At 41.0% G+C, this 21,478-nt stretch overlaps 1 protein-coding gene across 1 annotated transcript; it reads right to left on the bottom strand.

Moving 5' to 3' along the window:
* Positions 1–752: 752 nt before the first annotated feature.
* Positions 753–21,275, bottom strand: PDGFRL (platelet derived growth factor receptor like). Its single transcript, XM_059471460.1, has 6 exons — positions 21,215–21,275; positions 13,729–14,023; positions 6,390–6,541; positions 4,824–5,117; positions 4,406–4,533; positions 753–1,396 (listed from the first exon to the last, which is right to left on the bottom strand). Exons 1-6 carry the CDS (start codon positions 21,270–21,272, stop codon positions 1,208–1,210), a joined length of 1,116 nt encoding a protein of 371 aa, XP_059327443.1. The 5' UTR covers positions 21,273–21,275; the 3' UTR covers positions 753–1,207.
* Positions 21,276–21,478: the final 203 nt, after the last annotated feature.

Raw genomic sequence — 21,478 nt, 5'->3', positions numbered from 1 at the left:
GGACCAGCTCCTGCTTTGCTTCCTTGTCTGTTCAGAATAAGCTGGTTTTCACTTGCCTTGTAAGTAACATGGCTTGCATTAAATGTTTTTTGTCATTTCACTACTAAGGAGTGGATTTGTATTTAAAGTTCTAGCCCACATAAAGATGGTGCTTGAGACTAAGAAAAAAACCAAACGTTGCCAAAATGTCCAACAATGTTGTTATCAAGTTCTTCTCCTCTGGCAAGCTCTTTCTTTGTACTGGTAACTGAACCCAGGGTGAGAAAAACAGTGGCTTATTTATCCAGGTATAGTTCTGTGTAAATGAAAATATCTTTCCTTTTCTCCTAAGTAAATTAATACAATGAAGTTGAACTTGTTATTAACCTAAGAGGAAATTCTCCTGTAAAACTGAACATTATTCTAATGTTTGCTTTTTTTGCCTTTTTTTTTTTTGTTCGGTAAATGCTAATATATAAATAAATGCAAGTTTTACCTTTAGCAACCATAATTTGCTACCTAATTTGCTAAACATAACACCAGACATCTAAAGAGGAGTGAACTATTAAGTAAGCTACATGTTGTAGGGGTGTAAGAATGCAGCAACATAAGGAAAATCGAGCATACCCAACTACTTACAAGTCTCTGGAGATACTAAATATATATTAAGGTCCTAGAGGGTATTCATCTTCACCTGGAGAGAAAATTTTGTGTTGTCTTTACACACCTATGAAAATGAGCACACACACATTTATGTTTTCATAATGTTCAGAAATTTAATTATTCTTGCAAAATAAACAACTGCTATTGGCTAACTTTGTTACAAGGCTTTTTTAGTTTGCTTTTTTGTTGTTGTTGTTTTAAACGTGTACAGTACTCTTAATGTTAAAATTGCACATTCCACACAGTGGGCTGACCTCCTGCAAGAGTCTGAGGGAAAGGCCATATGCAAAGGAAAGCCCAAAGAGCACCTGTTTGCAAACATGCACACACCCTAGGCATGTTCAGACTTACACTTTACTGCTTCACTGTAGTTTCATTAGCTCACTACTCACTACTGCTGGACAGAGTCAACTCTGTCGTGGCCTGTCAAGCTAGTCAACATGAAATGCACTGACATATAAAACAAACAGTGAGAGAGAGGTTACATTTAAACATTAATAAAGAAAATTAATGGCTATAATGTCAAATAACATACAGGTCAGTCCACAATCAGAAGTCTTTTCTATCACTTCAGTTCAACTTTGGTAGCTACTGTTGTTTCTCCTTGTAGGTTCTGAGCTATACAAACATAGTTTCCCACATCTGTGTCTTCAAAATCCTCCACAAGAAGAACACTCTTTGAGATTCTTGTAGTATGGCCAATTCCTCTGTTTATCAATCTCCAGAAGTTTTGAATAATCACAGGCCTCCCGGACTGTTAACAAAACAAAACAAAAACAACCCACCCACATAAAACAGGTGATTTCACAAAGTGTATTTAGTGACACCACCCCAGCACCTCAAAGCAGGAGGCTGGAGAGTACGAGCCTATATTCAAAAGTCAGCCCTAAGTGAGGGAATTGAAGGTGTCTGCCAGTGGCAGCAACATTGCTGCATTAAATATTGATTAAATAAGCTATGCCAAATGAGAATAATGCAATGGCTCTCCCACTCCAAGCACAGGAACTGGGCCTGCCAAAGCTCTGCCTGCAGCCTGTGCATGAGCTCAGTTTTAGGCCACTTAACTAAAGTTGCATTTAGGTACCTGATCAAATAGGTGGGGTGTCCTGGGGAGGTGTCAAGATAGATGTGTGAGCTCATTTTCAGACTTCAGGCATGTCTCAAAAAGAAGGCAGCAGTGGCATGAGGTAGGAATGAGCTTTCATTCTCTTTTAGCACAGTGAATAGCTGTAGGTCACATGTTGAAAACTAATTCCTCCTCTAGTTTTAGAAAACACTACATCAGATAACATAGAAACAAACAGTAATAAGTCTCAAATACTTCTGAGTTAATCTTCACATTCTGCTTTCCAAAATGTATATGTAACTTCAAAGCCAAAAGTACAACCCCTGCCCCCCCCAGCCCCTTTATATAAAATAACGCCTTTTCATGGTTGGTGTTGTTTTGGTTTTTTGGGTTTTTTTGGTTTTGTTTTGGTTTGGATTTTTTTTGTTATTAAATAAGAGGTGCTTTTTTTTCAAATTCTATAAGGGAGTTCTCTAATGGACTGGTTATGAGGTCACACTGCCTGGCACCTCAGGAGGTCACAAAATGCTGGATAAGAGAAATTGGCCCAATGATAGACTGAGGCAGTCTCTTTTCTTCCAAAATCCAGCAGCTGCTAGTCAGCAGCTTTAAGCACACTGGCTTCTGCTATACCAACAGCTGGGATAAAAATGCAAGAGAGATTTCTGTGTGGAAACCATCCTCCCTTGCTTCATGACATAGATGGATTAACCACTTACCAACATGAATGCTACAAGGCTTAAGCTAGATGTAGCAATAGGTTAAGTTAGACACTTAAGCAGAGTCAAAGCTACAATCTCACACTTGCAAAATGACCAGTACAAAGGCAGCTCTCAGTCTTCCTGAAACTTAGGGATGAGTCACTTTGCAGTCAGTGAATGCCTAGGAAGTGGCAGGCATTACCAGCTTCAGAAAAAAAATCCCATAAAAACTCTTGGCAGTTGTAAATATAATAAAAATTCTTAAACCTTTAAAGTAATTAAGCTACTTAGCAAAGGTCTGCCTCCTGCTCCAAGCCTGAAAACTAAGTGTTATCTACTATCAAGTAATACTGCACACTTAATTCAAGTCTAAGTTACTTCTTAAATATAGCAAGTGGAACTTCCTTGACCCTGCTGAAAGTGAAGGTAAAGACTATACAAAGTGGACCCTGTTTGCCTGGTTAGGCTCTTGCTAGTCCATTTTTCCTCAAACTAACTGCCTGCTTTGAAGCCTGTTGCATGGAATCAGATTAAGGGTGGATCTGTATGCATTCACAGCAATTGTCAGGGAGTGGCAAAGTGGGGACAAGAGAAAAAAAAACCACTGAGTGGAGAAAAACCAGGAGAGGTTACTGACTACAGAGGTAAAAGGAGGGTCTCCACAATGCACCATACCTAGGGACAAGCAGGGATTGATGTGCTGGTTCTGCTCAGGAATCAGGCAGTAGGTGAGAGCCCAGCTGCTGGATGGTGTGGGCTGGGACAAAACCACTCCTGAGCTCCCAGCACTGAAAGCAGCAGCATCAATGGACACATCCAGTGAATCTTAGAACAATGTCAGTCCTTTTTCTTGTATAAAAGGTCTACATGACCAGCATCACTGATGGTCCTGTCTCTTCTCCTTCCACCTCACCTTTTTTCTTTGCAGTATGTGAACACTCTCAATAAATGTTAAGTCTTCAACAAGTATGCAGTGCTTCTACTCTGACATTTACTTGATCCTTTTGTTGGGGCAGAAACCCCAACACAACTCTCCCCTCCCTATCCCCAGGCATAGCTGGAGCTGGGATACGTTACCCTAGTGGATAAGCACTGAGGCAGGCCAGAGGCCAAAGCCTCTCTCACCCCGTAGGTGGGAGCAGTGGGAGGGTGTAGTCCTCTGTTGACAGCCCATGTGCCCTGCACTGCAGCTCTGGTATCCACAGCAAACAAGGGAGATAACCTGCATGCTTTAGCTGTTTATGTTCTATCAGTGCTAGAGAGGTGTAAACATGCACATGCCAGCATGCATCAGGTGCAGTAAAACCACTGGGAACAGCTGGGCCAGTAACAGTCAGCAAACCAGCCTGGGAAAGATGCAAAACTAGGGTGGACACTAATGAGATACAGAGTTTTGGAAGGCCAAGCTGGGTCTAGAGTGATTAAGAAATGAGCTCCTGCTATAACAGGTGAGGGTGGTTAGAGGGAAAAGTGAAGGGACTTTCAGTAATACTAGTCAGATACATCTTACTTTGTGCAAGAAAACAGACCACAGATTCACATTGTGTTTCCTGTGGATTCTTTCAGGTGAGGCTGGGCAGAAGCAGATTCAGCTTCAGGATATTGGCAAGCTTAAAAATTCTGTGCTGGGATAATTCATGCACCCAAGCCATGGAGAAAGAAGGGATATCAAACACAGAGGCAGCGGTGGACGTTGTGCCTTGCCTCCTGATGCTGCTTGGCTTTGACCCTGTCTGAGGAAATCCTGCCAGAGGAAAAGTATCTTTGGAATGGAAATCTGACAGAGGAGTGAGCTGTGCTGAATTTGATTTTTACTAAGAGGGCTCTCCAGCTTCATCCCTGTGTGACTTCTCAGGGAGACTCTCAGGGAAAGATAGGCTGAAGTTGAAAGGGGATATGCTGCCTCCTCCTGCCAGCATGCCTGAACTGGCAAAAGCATTCAAAATGCTGCCTTTGTGAAGAACAAACCCTTTCAGGCAGGGCATACACCTCTCACCTCTTGCCCTGGATACTGCCACCTGAAGCTCACATCCACATCTGGCTCCCCAAGGACGGTGCAGACAACACGAACTCCGGCTCTACCCGATGACACCGCGATGGTGGTTGAGGGTGGGCCCTTGGGAACTGAGACAGTGTTCAGAAACAAAAAATTAGCTGCTAAAGTTAAATACACTGATAAAATTGAGAGTCAGTTTTGAACTCAGTCTGCTTAATGCAACAGGTGTTTTATACCTGCAACTTTTCCCTTTAAACTGGGAAACTTGCTGGAATTTAAACTTGATAAATGTTTTATCACATATGCTTTTGATCAAGATTTTAAAACTCTCATTATATTACTTATTTTACTTTCTAAAAATTATTTTATTAGTATCGGCAGAAGAGTCAATTTAAGCACAGAGAAAACTGCACTTTACCTTCCACATATAGTAGGTGATATTTGATGGAAATCTGAGGTGCTCCCTGTGACTCTGCTTTGCAGTAGACAATACCTTTATGATCAGAAGTAGGGTGCTGGAAGACAAAACCCTTCTTTGCATCATAAAAAATATCAGTTCCATCTGTTTCAATTTCTTCTGCTGGAAATTCCCTGTGAAGAGTCACTTTTGCTGAAGGAGTAGTAACACGGCACGGGATGACTGCAGGTTTGTCTGGGTTCAGGTAGACAACCTCAAAATAACTGGGAGTAGGTACAAAAAGCTCCTCTTTGTCTGTGCAGAAGAGATAAGATAATTACAGAAATAATTACATCTTGGTTAAACAGAAAGAAAAGTACATTTGACAAGAGAAAATAGCTGTGAGCAACATTTAAAACAAAAAGCTTTGGCCTAATTTTAATATGCACCCACAAAAGAAAAAAGAGCATTGCTTGCATTAAAGAAACATTAAATTGAAAATAAAAATGAAGTATTTTTCTAATCTTAAGAAAATCTTTGGAATGTCTTCTAGTAAGCTTCCAAGTACTTATCTGGATCCCATCACCACTGGTAAGATAAGGACTATTAGAAAAACATACTTTTTGAAGCTACAACTTTTTATACCTATGCTTTTAGTCAAAATGTTTGATTTACTGTACTAAGTAGAAGAAATATTTAGTGCCCTCAGAATCACAGCTAAGGAGTATTTCTGTAATTGGCATGCTTCTTGGAAACCTAAATCTGAAATTCCTCTTTCTAGCACAAGCATTTATATAATAATTTGACTGAAAAGTTTATTCCAGCCTTTCTAAGGAATGTATCCTAAAAACATTAAGCTCTTCTTTCTCATGGTCCAATTTAACTCCAAAATGTATTGCAAACAATCCTATCTTAACATTTTGTATTAGAACATTTTCTAGCCATGAATACTTTAGCTCTAATGAGCCATCAAATGTTGTTTTACTATTCGGAACGCTTTCCAGAAGAAAAAATGAACCATTTGATTTCAGCTCTGTTGTACCAAGCAGCTGCAAACTGTGCACAGGCTCTGGGGGACATCACGAGCACTTGAAGAGTGTTTTGCCTCTCAACATGCTATAAGGACTCCTCAGAGAAATTGTGGCCTTACTGAGTTTTTTAAGGCACTGCAAGTAACTGGAATGAAGTGACAGTGGGAGAGAGTCCATGGGGTCATCTGAATGCCATGACAAAATTAATCTTCTGCACAGATTTATTTTCTTTATCAAGACACATTTTCAAGAATTATAACATTTTTTACTAGTTTTGTAGAAAATCCTCAGAAAGTCTGTTATAAAGTATGTGCTTTTCATTGCATTATCCTTTACTTTGGATATTTTGCATAATCTGAGGGAAAATGGACTCAAAAAAAAAAAATCACACTAAGCAAGTAATTTTCTGCCCACCAACAGAATCTTCCTTAACATCCACTAAAAATAGATGAAAACTGTGGCAGTAAAATCTTGACAATGAAATCACTGATATAGCATTATTCCTGCCTTACCAGTAAATATATTTCCACTAATAATCCCCCAGTGAGTTAATTACCTGTGAAAAAGATGTATGTTGACCCTGTTTTAGTCTCATCCTTCCTGCATTTGTTACCATTGCACAGCTGAAGCCAGCAGCTGTATTCACCTGTGTCTGCTGCAGTGGAGTTTGCAAGGATCAGCTGACTGTGCCTGTCAAGCTGCTTTATGCTGTGGAAAAATAAAAACAAAAGGCAAAGACAAGCACAAATGTATTTCCTTGTATATTTCTGTCAGCTCATTTCCACTTTTGATTTTTTTATTCCTTCTCTGCAAGTGACCACTTTTTACTTTCAGAGCTCTGTTGCCACTTCCCCTTTTGCTCCAGCAGAGATTGTTTACATGAGCACTTTTATTGATTTTAACTACATACAAGAACTTGTAAAAGTCTTGTACAGTTCATTTTTGGATTCCTTCAAGTCTCCACTTTGAAAATGGGCTGTGACTGTTCTAGGCCATATGTCCATCTATGTTTTGGCCTAGTTTGTCCATGTATAGCCTGTTCCTTCATTCTACACATCAACCCACATGCACCTCAGTCCTTTTTCAATACTGTAACACTGCTTCAAGAAAATCTAACAAAGATAATTGACAAGTAGTTAGTAGCAGGTATTCTACTGAGAGTTTAATAATTTCTGCCTGCTTTCAGTGTGAATGTTTTTCCATATTTTAACATACCAGTCCAAGTTTCCACTTGCAAAGAGCTGCTACCTCAGCCTGGATTTGTCCTGCAAATATAGTCATTTTGCAAGACGTACACCTGTGGTCTAAGCCACCTCACTGGAGTTTCCTCCACATCCCTTGGCTGTTTTAGAGCATGACCCTGAGAACTGCTGGAAGTGAACTGGCAGTGCCATCACGTAACTACACAAAATTCAGCCTGTGTGATTATTTCAGACTTGATTTGCCTTTTTTTTTCCTTCTCCTGAATTTCCCAGGCACATCTCTCAGTGGACTGACATTTGTAAATGTGCAAATATTTATAAATATGTAGACATTTACATAGATACTCACAATTATTCTAAAAGGCAAAGGTCCTGTATTATGAAATACAGCAGCTACAGTCTCACCTTGTTAGTTTTTAATATATTTTAAAGTTTACCTTCCTGGCTCTTTCTGGCAGACAGATGGTGGTGTGCTTGGCAGTCTACTGGGTTGACTTTTGATGGATTGCAAAAGCAATGGCCCAAAAGTACCAGTTCTCAGGGAATGCTGTCAGCACAGCCACGTGGCAGTACTAATGCACTCTGCTGCTGCTCCAACCCTTAAAAATATTATTTTCAACCAGCTGCCTCTCATGGTAGTGGATCTAGGTAATGAAGGGTTCCCTCTTTACTTTGCAAGACATTGAGTTACAAGGTAATTTCTTTCTAATCAAGTCAGGAATGATTTTTTCTAATCTAGGTATTTGATAATGAACTTCTTTTTACTGTTTTAAAAGGGATTTGGACAAATATACACCTTGCATTAAGTCTGAAAAGCTCTCATACTCATTCAACTGTGGGTTTTTTTGAATATTTATTGCCCTCCTAATCCTTACTATTGTGGTAGTTTTTCTGTAAGGCAGATACCTGACTGAATAATTTCTTTCCAGGATTAGCATCTTTGAAGAAAATGTTATTCTTTTTTAAGAGTTTTGTTTAACTGTCCCCTGCAGGCAGAATAACTGTTTAAACAGGCCACCACTTCAGCTGCATGTGCTTCCCAGGAGTTCTGGCTCCCCAGGTGCTCTGCCAGCAGTTTGCACAATTAGCAGCAATCACAAGCAGCAGTTCACATAACCCAAATCTCAGCCTTCAGCCAGGCCAGCAGCTCAGAGATTAAAATACACACCTCAAACACAGATAACTGAGAGCTGCCTTTTCCAGTAAGCCCTCAGACACCATTAGACCCACACCAACATAGACACACATGGATCCACCACAGGGCAGTTTTGAGGCCTGCCTCAATAAACAGGCAAATCACAATTCCTATCCACTAAAGCACTTGCTCTACCCAACCATGTCTGATTCCATTTTTTAGAATCATTTTACTATGGTGCATTAGCCTTTCCATTTTTAATATATGCACTACCTCACATTACAAACTATCTTCTGTTTTTGGATAACTTTTGAAAGATTCCTATCTGCAAGAGAACATGCTGTGTATCATACCCAAATGGAAGAAAAGATAAACCCAAAACATGTCCTAGTCTGTATTATTACTGTTTAGTTTCACAGTTCACATTTCACAGGCTATATGACAACCTTAGAATAAAATGTTCTCCAAAGATCAAGTAATAAATGTCTACAATACAGAGCAACCATTATGCCAGAACTCTTCTGCCTCCAATCATTAATGCAGACACTGAGCTATAGCTTGAAATCCCAACAGATAGCAAAATAAGGTCAGAGTTAATTAATTATTGTACAGTGTGTTCTTCTTAACTGTGAACAAGCTATTCAGTAACAACCTAGCAAGGCAGTCATCCACAAACATGCAATAACAAAACCTGGCATCTGAGAGTGCAGGTGTTGAAACTTGAGACATGACCATATTAAGCAGACAAAACAAGCCATATAAAATAAAGTATAAATGGTAAATCCTGCAGCTAACCAATATTTCCAGGGAAATGTATAATTTCATTAGTATTTTATTAGTATTTTAGATACTGGGAAATCTGACCCAGAAGCCAAAACCTTGCTGCATTGTAGATGTCACAAAGCAAAAATGTTGTATATACAAACATGCATGTATATACAAACATTACCAGACTGTTTAAAGAAACTAGAAACATAGCCCAAAATCTTATTCCATACATTCATCGTATTAAACTTTAAATAAAATTCAGAAGACTTTTTGTGAGAAAACTATGCCACATTTAGAAGCTAAAAAATATATTTATATAAAAAATCCCTACAAAGACAGTACATAGCATCACTCAAAGAGCATCTACCCAGCTACTCTCAAGTAGTTGCATTCATACTGACAAAAGAGAGCTTATGTCAAATACACACTCATTAGGACAGGAACATAACATCTTGCTGTTTTACACAAGAAAAAATCCTTAGCTTTAAAACTTCAAAGCACAAGCAGCAAAATCAAATTCAGTTATACACATGAGCACAAGTGACATCCCACTAAGCCTGTGAGATGCATTCAGTGAAAGCAGTCTAATTTCAGTCTAATTCTGGGCCCCACCACACCCAGTTTCCTCAATATTTGTGGGAGTGCTCCTGTGCAGACATCTCCTCTCACAGGAATGTACATGTGATGCACGTCCAGCTGTTTGCTCCAGCTTCTTCCATCAGAGCAGCTCCATTTTGTGTCAGTTTACTTATCAGACAAAGTCAAAAGCAGCTTGCCTTCAGCAGAGGAGACCCAGGCTCCAGCCAGGCAGCACAGAGACTGTGTGAAGTCAGAGCAGCTTTCTGCTATAAAGCTTTAGTAAAGGGAAAATCCTCCTGCCCTTATTTTTATCCCTCTCTTATGTTGTAGATCCAGTTTCTGGGTGAGCCTCCAGTTATTGTTATTCACAGTCTTACAAAACAGCATTCCAGCCTTTCCATACTAGGGGTGCAAGAGCAGCCTCTGACTGTTAACACCACCAATGTTTTTGGCCCGTTCTGCTAGCACCCAAAGTTTTCAGACAAAAAGTATTTAAGTGCTGCACAAAGCAAGAGAGCATTACAGATAATGCTGAAGTTCTGCAGCAAGCTTATGTGTGTCCTTAAGCGGGGAACCATATCTGCATGATTCAAGCTTTCTCTCAAGAGTTGTATGGCACACTACAGTCTCTAAAGCTGAGTAAATTGTCTCAGTGTGTACTGTGGTGTACTTCAGTTAGAGCAGTGGAAAGGCTGAATTTCTGCTCAATCTCAGCAAGAAGCAGCCAAAGAGTCCTCCTCCTCCTTTTCACTCAGCATCTCTCACTCCCTCAGATATGGTAATTATAGCGCATGTAACAGCTCCAGACCCATTAAAAACCGAGACTCTGTAGTACAGCAAGTAAAATATTTCATTTACCACGTTGCAGAGTACGCCTACAAGGACAAGTTCAATGAAAGCATAGCCACTAATACTACAGAAATGGCTTTTCTAACAAAAATCTTCCTCTTTAGAAAAGGCATATCGCTCCCCAGATTGCTGTACTCTCCTTACCATATGGGTGACTTTAAAATGTGGTAACCATAGAATGGAGGCAAAACATCTGGGTTTTATCCCTACTTCTTTTTGCAACCACCCATAGAAAACACATTACATTTATGCTAAATTTAACTAGTTGCAAGCTAAAATGCCAGAGTAGTTGACTTTGTACATACCTTCTATTATTTAAGGGGAAAGTAGTGACTGGATGCCTAAGCATCTGTTGCTATGAACAGAAGAACTGTAGTCATTAGTCCCCAGCAACTGCAGGGATCTCATCAGCAGTGTTTCTCCTCCTTTTCACTTTTCCTCTGGCACACCAACCCACTCCTTCTTCATTTTCCATTACCTCCTTTTGGCCCCACCACATCCCCCTGCTGCTGCCATCAATTCTGGTTTGCACCAGTGCCCCAAGTCCAGCAAGACCTACATGGAAATCTGAGGTAAAAAAGGCCAAGCCCAGTTAATTAGCTTGGGTTTTGCCCCACACCTCACTATCTGGTAATGAAGGGATTATCTTATACTTGATCTTTAAGTACTCAAAAATGTTAGAAGATACTGGACATACATCTACCTAGAAGATTAAACAATTTCTGCTGCAGGTTATTACTTGCTAATAAGTTTTCTGAATCTCCCCCCTCTGCCCTATATTCATCAGTTTGTTTTAAAATAATGAAAGTAACATATTAATAAAACTTTTTAAATTGCCTGTTGCATTTGATGCTTGGTGCATGGTGTGCATATTCCATGAGGAAGATCTGAGCTCCTCTGGAAAGGTCATAGCTATGCTGACCTTTTCTATTGCCAGCTCACTCACAAACACTGCCAGCTGAGCTGAGTAACATGGTACCTTTATGGTACTTCCAGTTAAAATCCATCAAACCTTTCTGAAACCACAGGACACAAATTTCTAATTTCACATTCTGTAGAGCAGACTTTGTTTCACAGGCACCTATTACTGCAAAGACCTTGAGATAATTAGCAAAGCCATGCTAAAAACGTGATCAAAATGTAACAATGGAGACATTGCACAGGATTCTGTTGTCAATGTCTCCATAAATTATTACTATTCTGTGACTCTGAAATCTGCTTCTAATCTATGTTTTCAGTTTTTCTAGTTAATTTTAGGATCTTCTGCTTGTATTCAAAAGTGATTATTTAGTCAAACACAGCCTTACTGCTTTAACAGCTTATTTCAAAAGCAATGACCATTATATTTCAATACAGATCCTTAAGTATATGCCTTACATAGTTCTAAAAGAAAAGAAATGTTTAGGCAAGTTACATCTCCCCAGTCAAAATGTTTTACAGCACTTATTTTATGTGGCGCAACCACCTTTTGTTGTATGGTTAAACTACCACTGTTAACTTGACTGAGTACAAAAATGTAAATTGCTGAAGGATCCCAAACTACTTCAAACTGGAAACCAGAAAATTACATAGTCATGAAATAAATATATTTTTTCTGTTTTCCCAAACTATCTCAATTTATTGGAACTTAATTTTGCATGAGAAGAATACACAATCAAATAACTAATTAGGAAGCATTCAGATTCCTCTCCAAAAACCCTGAATACTCACCCTGCCTTCTTCAATGCCAGATTCTGACACACAGATGGCATGGCCTGGAGGTCTACAGGACCAAACCACACCAGCAACCTATTTGCAAATGCACAAAACATTATGAACAACACCACCACCACTACACGCACACTCCCTGCTGGCGTGCTCATCCAGCCCTGCTTGCTGGAGGGCAGGCCGGTGCTGCAGCTAATAAACGCCACCTGCTGAAAGAAACCGGGATAGAACAGCATTCCTTGCAAAAGAACAACCAGCAGCAGGTTAAAGAGGCCTTTGGACAGATACTGCTGTGATAAGCCCACAGCAGGAACCAGCCTGCTGCTGTAACTTACTGTGGCAGAAACCTTGCACTCAGCCAGGGCAGTCCTTGAGCACCTCAGCCAGCAAGGGACATGCAAACAATGGCACAGAGAACTGGCTCATGAATTACAGGAGGATGTGCTAGGTAATTGCCATTCATCAACACTCCCCTTGGGAAACAGAAGTGGAAAGAAGAAGTATATATCTGAAAAACTAATTAACTGGGAGTGATTTTAAGGTAACATCACACCTGTAAATAATGTACTAGTAATGAACACTGAGATTCAGATAACCTGAGTGACTTAGTGAAAGCACACTCACTTGGACTTCATTTAGGAACAACAGGACAAGAGCTGACATCTTGACTCGTACCTCTGTGTCCCTCTCACCTCATAATCCAAGAAAAGCTCCTAACTGTTCTTTCTTTGGGTATCACTCACAGTGCTTCACAGTCTCCATAAAGCAGCCACTGAAAACAAATACTTCTCAGAGCAATAAAATGCCTGTGCAAGACATCCTTAAGCTCCTTATATGCCCCTCCTCTTTCTAATACAGAACTAAATTACTACATTTAATCTACATTTATCTATGTGTACTACCCTGAAAAAAACAGGAAGGTAATGTATGGAGAGTCTCAGAAAAGATATTCAGAGCAACAGGACACTCAGATGGTGGGGCAGTCAGTTCCTCTTCCTGCTCTAACAAATCTTTCTGCGGTTTTCATTAAGATGTCACAAGATGAAAGAAAAAGCTTTCCTCACTTTAAAGTAATAACCCTCAGCATTAAACCCGGATGCAACACAAGCCCTGCAATTTCATTGCAAAGGCAACTCTGACTGAACCACTACTCTCACGTGCTCCTTAGCATGAAGGCTGGTGTATTTTTTGCTAGTTAAGAGATGTGGGTTTGAGTCTCTTCAGGAAATTAACCTTACAACCTTACCTGGTAGCCACATTAGCAACCAGTACAGCCCAACACAGAGCAGGTCTCTGCAGAGCAACAGAGTTGGTAGTGAGCACCTGACATCCACACACACATTTTGAGAGTTTTACTTTGGACCAGCCCTAACATGGTTCCCTGTTTGTGGCTGGAGCAAATGGTGAACAACATCTTAATTTTAGATTCATCTGAAGGAAACAGAGTTCACATGCTGTAAGACTATCTCACAGTGCAAATGGTGATGACTAAAAATTGCTCATCCTTTTTGCGGACACTAAAAATGATTAAATAGAACATCGCGACTGTAAAAATGTAGATGAACACACAAACAAACTACCACACCAGTGGTGCTGAACACAGTAAGAGAAAAAATGTTCTGCATTTTTCCTGCAAAAAATGAAAAATAGCTTACCTGAGTCTGGAGTCTTTAAAGGTGTCTAAGTAAGAAGGATAGCTCCACGTAACATTACTCCCCTTACATCGCAGCTCTATGCTTTGTCCTGCAGCCAGGCTTATGGTGGCAGCTAGTTTCTGGAAATGACCTTTATCCATCACCTGTGTCAGTATGGACTGAGACTTCAAAGAGGAGTCCACAGACTCTCTCTCCTTCATTTTGGCATTCTTGGGTTTTACTTTCTTGTTAACAGGCCTAATTTTGTTTTCTCCGGGTTCTTTGGGACGCTTACTCTTCGCAGGCTGTCCAATGACTGGTAAAATAAAGAAAAGTAGGCAATGTTACTGATTAGAAAAAAGTGTATATAGTCCTTTGGGGAAAAAAAAAAAATCGTCTTTATTATCCCAGAGAACAACTGAACTTTTGTTCTTCCTAGAAAAGATGCATAGAACTTAGTAAGAGTTAATTTCCTTAAGTTTTTAAAGTCTGCCATGACCCATTTTCCTGGGGAGAAAGGAAAAAAAAGAAGAGAGCTTTCAAGAACATGTGAAAAATATACACTTACATAAACAGAGAAATATGAAAGGTATGAAAACTTTACAAATGGTAAGGGAAAGAAATACAGCACTTCTATCTGCAGCCACTTTTGTCATTTCCACCTCCTGGCGTTGCCATGCAGTGCTCAATGCTACACCAGCTCTCCACATTTGTGTCACGTGCCCATCACTTCTGCATGGCCTCTTCACACACCACACTTCCACAAGGGACACATGAAGAACTCACAAGTATAAAACTTCATGGCAATTTATAAAATACTAATACTGATGCAGGTTTCTTAGTTTACAGTAATTACTGAAATGCAAGTGATACTTCAGTCACTTGAAGGTGACTTACTTAAGTTGTCACTTCTCCGTAAGAGCCATTTATTTTGACAGTCCAGATGAAGACAGAATCTTATTTAGAGACAAATAATAAGATATTTTATTACCTCCTAGAGACAAGGATGCCCAGTTGTCTTAACAAACAAAGGAAACAGAAAGAAAAAGTGAGGTGTCTCAAATATTTAAAAATAAAAACAAACAAAAAATTCCAACTTTAACTGACATCAGGAAGCACAGTCCTTCTGTGAGACAAGCCTAAAACTGCTTTTGCCAGACACCAGAAACACCACTAACTGCACCTGACAGCTATTTCTTGTTTTCCACATGGAAACACTGAGGTATTTCATTGTACAAATCAATCAACAGGCTCCCTCTGGAATGAAAAACTCAGCACACTCCTATAGTCAGCATAATTACAACTGGTACAGGCTGCCAGTATGAACAGCGGGACTTCCAGACTGCGGCCACTGATGGCTCCTGTGACACTCCTCAAACCCCAGCTGGACACCTTGCAGTGAGTGAGCTTTGACTTCTCCAAGTCCAGGCTGATGCACAACACATTTCTTTTAAACAACACAGGGCCTTGTGAGCACAAATGTAAAAACCAGGAGTTTGTAGCATTTTTTCTTTGTATTACATTAGAAAGGCTACAGTGGGTCAGGCCAAAATGATTTGCACTGATACCACCTAGTGTCAGATGCCAATCAGGGAACAGGGCAACCACTCTGCTCCTTTGATACTGCTCTCCTGAGCTTCCAACAACCTTTAGCTCAAGGGGTCTGTGAACCACAGCTGTCATCATTTTATTGTGCTTGGCTGGTTTGGGGGGTTTTCTTGTATTTTTTTTTATATTGTCCTTGGATGTTTTCCTTCATTGATTTGTCTGGTCAATTTTGAAAATTACACAAATTACACATAAATACCAGATGCCTTCTAGTTTTTGTATTAAATAAATAAATATTCATGTTTCTCCAATAACATTCTCTCCAACACAAATACTTTTACAGAACTTCAAGGTTTTTGACTGATTTTCTTTCCAGACTGACAAGTCCTACTCCAGTTGTTCCTGTAAAGAAAATGCATCTTACAACAGTTCAGTTTCACCACATTTGGCTGATGGCAAGAACACAAAAGCAGACTGTACACCGGGTTCAAGGTATGCTCAGATCTAGTTGTACATATCAATGATGTCTTCTTTCCTGTCTAAACAGCTCATTACTTTTCAAGATAGCAATATTAGGAACTGACTTTTTTAAAAATAATCAAGTGTAATTCCAAGACCACTTTCCTACGTAGGAAGTATTGGTTAAAAATTCATAAGTAGAAACCCATCAAGGCATACATGAAGTTAGAACAGTTTGTGTTATTTAGCATCCACCAACATGAAATGTGAAGTCCTATTTTCCCTGCCCAGTTCTTCAAAACTGAGAGATCATTCTACAACTCTTTACTGACAGTTTTCTTTTCTTTTAACAGGTACTTAAACATGCTGAAAAGCATGTGCCTTACAAGATCCCTGTTAAATTCAGCTGGATAAAAGCAATTCTATCTATATGGCAAAAAGACTAATTCCTAATCTTTATTTCCTATTAGTTATTATTCCATGAGAAGTCTTCCCTTGTCTCACAGCCCATTGGTTCCCAAGGAATCTTTTACAACAGGCTTAAAATAAAAGCTTTTGGGAATCCAACTACATCAACCAACTCATCCATGGCCACACTCTTACAAAAAGTCCTTACAGAACCTCAGCAGATCCAAAGAACAAAACTTCTAAATGAAAAAACCCCAAAAAAACAAACAAAAAGACCCCAAAAACAAACAAACCAAAAAAAAAAAAAAAGAAAGAAAAAGGCAGTCATGCCAAAGCCATACTGACTTTACAGTAATTCATTAGTTCAATTTACAGAATACAGACATCTGGCTTTGTGCCTCTACCTCCTCCAAATATTGTAAAATACTGGGATATTCCACTTCACTGGAAAGCTATAGTTCTTTGATGTGATATAGTGATATGCAGTGATGACACAATCACTTCATTTGGAAAAGACCTCCGAGATCATCGAGCCCAACCTCTGATCAAAACTCACAATGTCAATTAGGCCATGGCACTCAGTGCCATCCAGTCTTTCCTTAAACACCTTCAGGGACAGTGATTCTACCACCTCCACTGGCAGCTCATCCCAATGTCTAATCACGCCTACTGTGAAGAAATTCCTCCTAATGTCCAACCCAAACCTCCCTTGGCCCAGCCTGAGGCTCTGTACTCTCATCCTGTCATTTGCTGCCTGGGAGAGCAGGCCAAACCCCACCTTGCCACCACCTTCTTTCAGGTAGCTGTACAGAGTTATAAAGTCATCACTGAGCCTCCTTTTTTCCAGGCTAAGCAACTCCAGCTCCCTCAGCCTCTCCTCACAGAACTTACCCTCTAGACCCTCCAGCTTCACTGCCCTTCTCTGGAAAAAGACAAGTAATGACAAGTATCTGGGCTAAGGCTTCACCAATTTCAGATTCAAATTTCTTTTGCAACTCAGGTGTATATCATAATATCTTGGCACTTAAACAGTTTATGTTTCTAATTTTCTCTATCACTGATTCTTCTGCCATGTTAATGAGATATGCTCTAATGATTCTCCCCATAGAGAAAAATTATATTTCAGAACCTGCTCTTACAGTGCTTCATAGGATACTGCACTCTAAGTTTCTTCTATGTTTACCATGTCACCATTTGCCATTAAAACCTCTCCAAGCACCTCCATAGGGAACATGGGTGTACACAGATAAATTTTTAAATTTCACTTTCTATAGATGCTCTTTCTTATCCCCCATTCCTACCAGTCATAAAAATTCTGCAGCCATGTCTCCCTGCCCCATCATGGTACATCAGAAGAAGAAAAAGTATTTATGGCTGATTTTATCCTTTTGTAAGCTATTTCTCAAGCTCTTTTGGTCTGCTTTATTCTGGTTTTTATATTTAACCCACATGTGAGTTAAGGAGCCTCCTCCTCTTATGTAATTCCCCCTTCCAAAATTAAACACATCAGTGGTTTCTTTGTCTTTTATTATTCCTGAAAGAATACTAGAACTACAGTCAGGCCTTTCCACAACAACATCTGAATCCAATTACTTGAGTACTGCTCCAGAGCAAGTCAAGAATTGCTGCTCTTCTGAGGGGCTCTCTGAATAGCTGCTCTAAGTCATTATTTGTGGCCATCTAAACAATTGCATTCTGCACCACACCTCGACGTGTGTGACCCAGCCCACGTGAGGGGAAGTTATGCATCCTTTTGCTTTTCTATCCTGCTGCCCATCTGGTTTTCCTTAGCAGAGCAGTCACTACACATTGGGTGGTCAGTTACCAGGATGGTTCCTCTCCACAGGGCTGGCATTTCAGCCCCGGTGACTTTTACCACCAGGAAACAGATTTAACACAAAAGTTTTCTTCAACACATACTGCCACTTCTTCCTGGGGTAAGCTATTCCATCTTAGTGGAATTCCATCCCACTACTGTGCATTAGTACTGGGAGGTTCCACTGACAGGCCCCACAAGCCTTTTGAATAAGCATTCCCATTTCAAACTGGCCATTCCACTTCCTTGTTGAACTCTCCAGATGACTCTGTAGCAGCACACAAGCTTTGGTTCAGCCATCCCTTTTCTTTTCCCCCCCTATCAAACCCTACTGAAATTTGTTCCAACTACTCTTTGACATTTCCACTGCTTTTTGCCAACCTTGATCCTGACATTATTTCTAAGGCACATGGACCCTGCAACCTCATCCCTAGGAAATGCTTCATCCCATACTGTGTGCTCTGCCACACCTGAGACTCTGCCTTTAAGAAACTGTTAAAGACTCCCCTATGAAAGCTTTCCAATTTTAAGTGCCAGAAACCTGGTTTTGATTTTCTCAAGATTAAGTTTTCCTCTCCACACAAGCTCCCTCTGTTTCATGTTTCTGCAGTTCAGCGAGTTCACAGTTTCCTCCTACACCACACTCCCAGCCGCTCAGTGAGAGCCTTGTCTGCCTGACCTTGTCCTTCCCTGCAGGTGACAGCAGGGGCATTTCAGGAAACACATCCGATGAGCTCTTACCTTCCTACACAGAAAACCTGGTTCTGCCTCTGTTGCACCTCCCAAAGGGGTGAGCTCCAAGCAAGCTGTGGCCATGCTCCTCCCCGACACTCCCTTGGCTTTCCAGATATCTACTGACCACTTCTAGCACCACTACTAGCACCTCTTTTGCACCTCACAATCCGGTCTTCTGTCTTACCTGAATTAAGTCTTTTTATGCCAGGTAACAAAATTAACTGCTACAGTATCACCCAAGGTAAAGAGGATACACAATAAAATCCCTCCAGGAACACAGAAACCATCACCAAGAATCCTCCAATTCCTTATGCAATCTGCAAGATTTTCCCAAGAAAGGGAACAAAGTCAACCAGCCCATTTATGCAAGCACATGAATATGTCACGTTTGGGATATTTCACTCTTTCACCAGAGGTATGCACTGAGCCCTCACTGTTTCAATAACATTGCACTGCCTAATGTTGCACTGCTTTAGTGCAACAGCATTCCTTATTATATAATAAAATATAATAAAATTAAGAATTAGAAAAAATATTAATTGAGAAAATGCCTCATCTCTACCACTGATCAGCTCCTGCAGTTGGTTCTAAAGAGGCACTGTACTAATTTTCAGCTACAACAGTACATTCCCTAATAACTCATCATGCCAAAGTAGGAGACTATGCATCCATATGCCACAGAAATGTATCACGCAGCACCTTTGCTCCTGGTTGACAGTATTTGTCTTACCCTATTCTTTAATGTCTGCCCCTCGTTCTCACAAATGTTACCCACACAACAATATCAAAATAGGTGTTAGTTATATAAGTGAGCCTGGTCTCCTACAAGTACAAGGGAGTCACCTTCACTGTCCACCAGACATACCCACCCCACAAGGCAGGTCCCATGCCACATCTTGGCACCATCAGAGACTGAGAACTCTCTCAACTTATACTGATTAATTCTTCCTTGAGGGGAAAATAAATTAATTGTGAGTTTACCATACATTTTAAAAATAAATTTTAAAATATAAATAAAAAATAAATTGTGAGATTACCATGAAGTATAATTAACCAGCAGGATTACTATACGAGGAAAGAGTCTTTGTGATTACAAGTAATGTAACAGAACAAGCTGGACACATCTCATCATTTGTGATACTTCAAACAAGAAGTTAATCATCCAAACACAGTGCCAATCTGGAGGGGCATGTTTCATTAGTTCATAAATCAATATAATATAAATTAGGAAGACTATTCTGAAATTGCAATTCCTACATTAGGACTTCTACATTTAGCTTTAGACGAGAAATTCTTATTAAATATACTTGGTTACTTTCTTCCATTGCTAAGCTTCTGGATAGCAGAGCGGGGAGCACCCAGTCACACTACAGCATAAACATAAGAAATTGACAAGAACAGCGTCTTGGGAAATCTTTCTGAAACCCAAGTTACAATTTATTCTGTTTTTATTGTCTATTTCTCAAATAGAAACCACTTTTCTTGATGTGGTATACACAGACCAGATCTTTCAGCAGAAATCCTCTCCTGCATCAATCTGATCCACAGTGCAATTCCTCTGCATGTAGTCATGAGAAAAACTAGGCTGGAAAAGGCTTCTGGAATTCCCTTCCCATCTCTGCTCAGCTGCTCTGAGCAATGCCCAGTTGAGCTCTGACTTTCCCAGAGGCTGGAGACTCTACAGCCTCCTCTGACAAATTCTCTCTATGTTTATCTTAGGGTGGAGGATTTTTTATGTTCTTATAAGAATGTTTTCCTTATGACCTACTAAAGTATTTGTGGTAATTGCCTTTCACCACGCACCCAAGAGCCTGCCTCCTATTTCTCTGCAAACCCTTCCATGCGTTATGCAGGCCTTGATCCCCAAGCCCTTCCACAGTGAAAAACCATGGAATAACTTTTTTGTTGTTTCTTCCCAATAAGTATTGATAAGTTCATTTACATTTTGCAAGGGGGAAAGAGTCTTCCTTATGTTAATTAAAGTCTACCTAAATCAAAAATTAGTTACGGATGTCCCTTCCCCACCAAGACTTTTCACAGCCTGAAGCGGCTGTGAGAATAAAGTTATGAGAACTTTTCTCAAAATACTCAAGTTATGAGTGAAGTTCGATGCTCTCAATCGAACAACGATGCAGAAAGCCAAAATTTTTTGGTTGTTTTTTAAATCCAAGCATCACACCCAACACTGTCCCACGTCCAGCCGTGTCCCCTCCTCAGGCGCCACAGGGACTGGACGCGGACTGAAACGTTCTACCCCAAAGACAGCGGGCGGCAGGAGCAGCCGGGGCTGCTGCCAACGCCTCTCCCCATTCCCAAACCCACATTTTCGCCTGAAGGCTTCGGCGACCTGCTGGCCTCACACGACGCGAGCAACCCGCCTTCCCTCCGCCTCTGCCCAGCGGGACGGGAGCCCCGCCGCCCCCCCTCCCGTGATGGCTCCCGCTCCCGGTCCCCGGGACGGTCGGGCCAGCGGGTACGGCTGGAGAAAGGGAAGCCGGTGGCGCCTCGCAAAGCGGGGGGACCCGTCGGGCGGCGGCTCACCGTGTGGCAGCGCTCCCTGCAGCAGCAGCAGCACGCCGAGGAGCACCCAGAGCCGCATGGCGGGAGCGGCCCGGGCGCGGCGGCGGCGGGGCGGGCGCGGCGCAGGGCGGCCCCGGGGCGCCTCGGCGGGGAGGGGCCGGGGCCGGGCCGCTCCCACCGCCACACTCCATTCCTCGCTGGAAACCCGGTGTGCGGAGCGGGGCTGCAGCCGCAGGACGTTCGGGGACACCGGGGGAGGGCTGTTCTGGAGGCAGCTCCTCGGTG

The sequence above is a fragment of the Ammospiza nelsoni genome, chromosome 4, assembly GCF_027579445.1.
Source record: "Ammospiza nelsoni isolate bAmmNel1 chromosome 4, bAmmNel1.pri, whole genome shotgun sequence".
Lineage (NCBI taxonomy): Eukaryota > Metazoa > Chordata > Aves > Passeriformes > Passerellidae > Ammospiza > Ammospiza nelsoni.
Note: the sequence above shows the minus strand (reverse complement) of the source record. Positions and strands in the feature narration are given on the sequence as shown.

Coding starts and splice junctions, on each gene's coding strand:
- PDGFRL (XM_059471460.1), bottom strand. CDS start 21,272: ATGCGGCTCTGGGTGCTCCTCGGCGTGCTGCTGCTGCTGCAGGGAGCG. Junction 14,024..21,214: donor GCAGGGAGCGCTGCCACACG/GTGAGCCGCCGC, acceptor TTATTTTACCAG/TCATTGGACAGCCTGCGAAG. Junction 1,397..4,405: donor GGCAGTATCCAGGGCAAGAG/GTGAGAGGTGTA, acceptor TTTTGTTAACAG/TCCGGGAGGCCTGTGATTAT.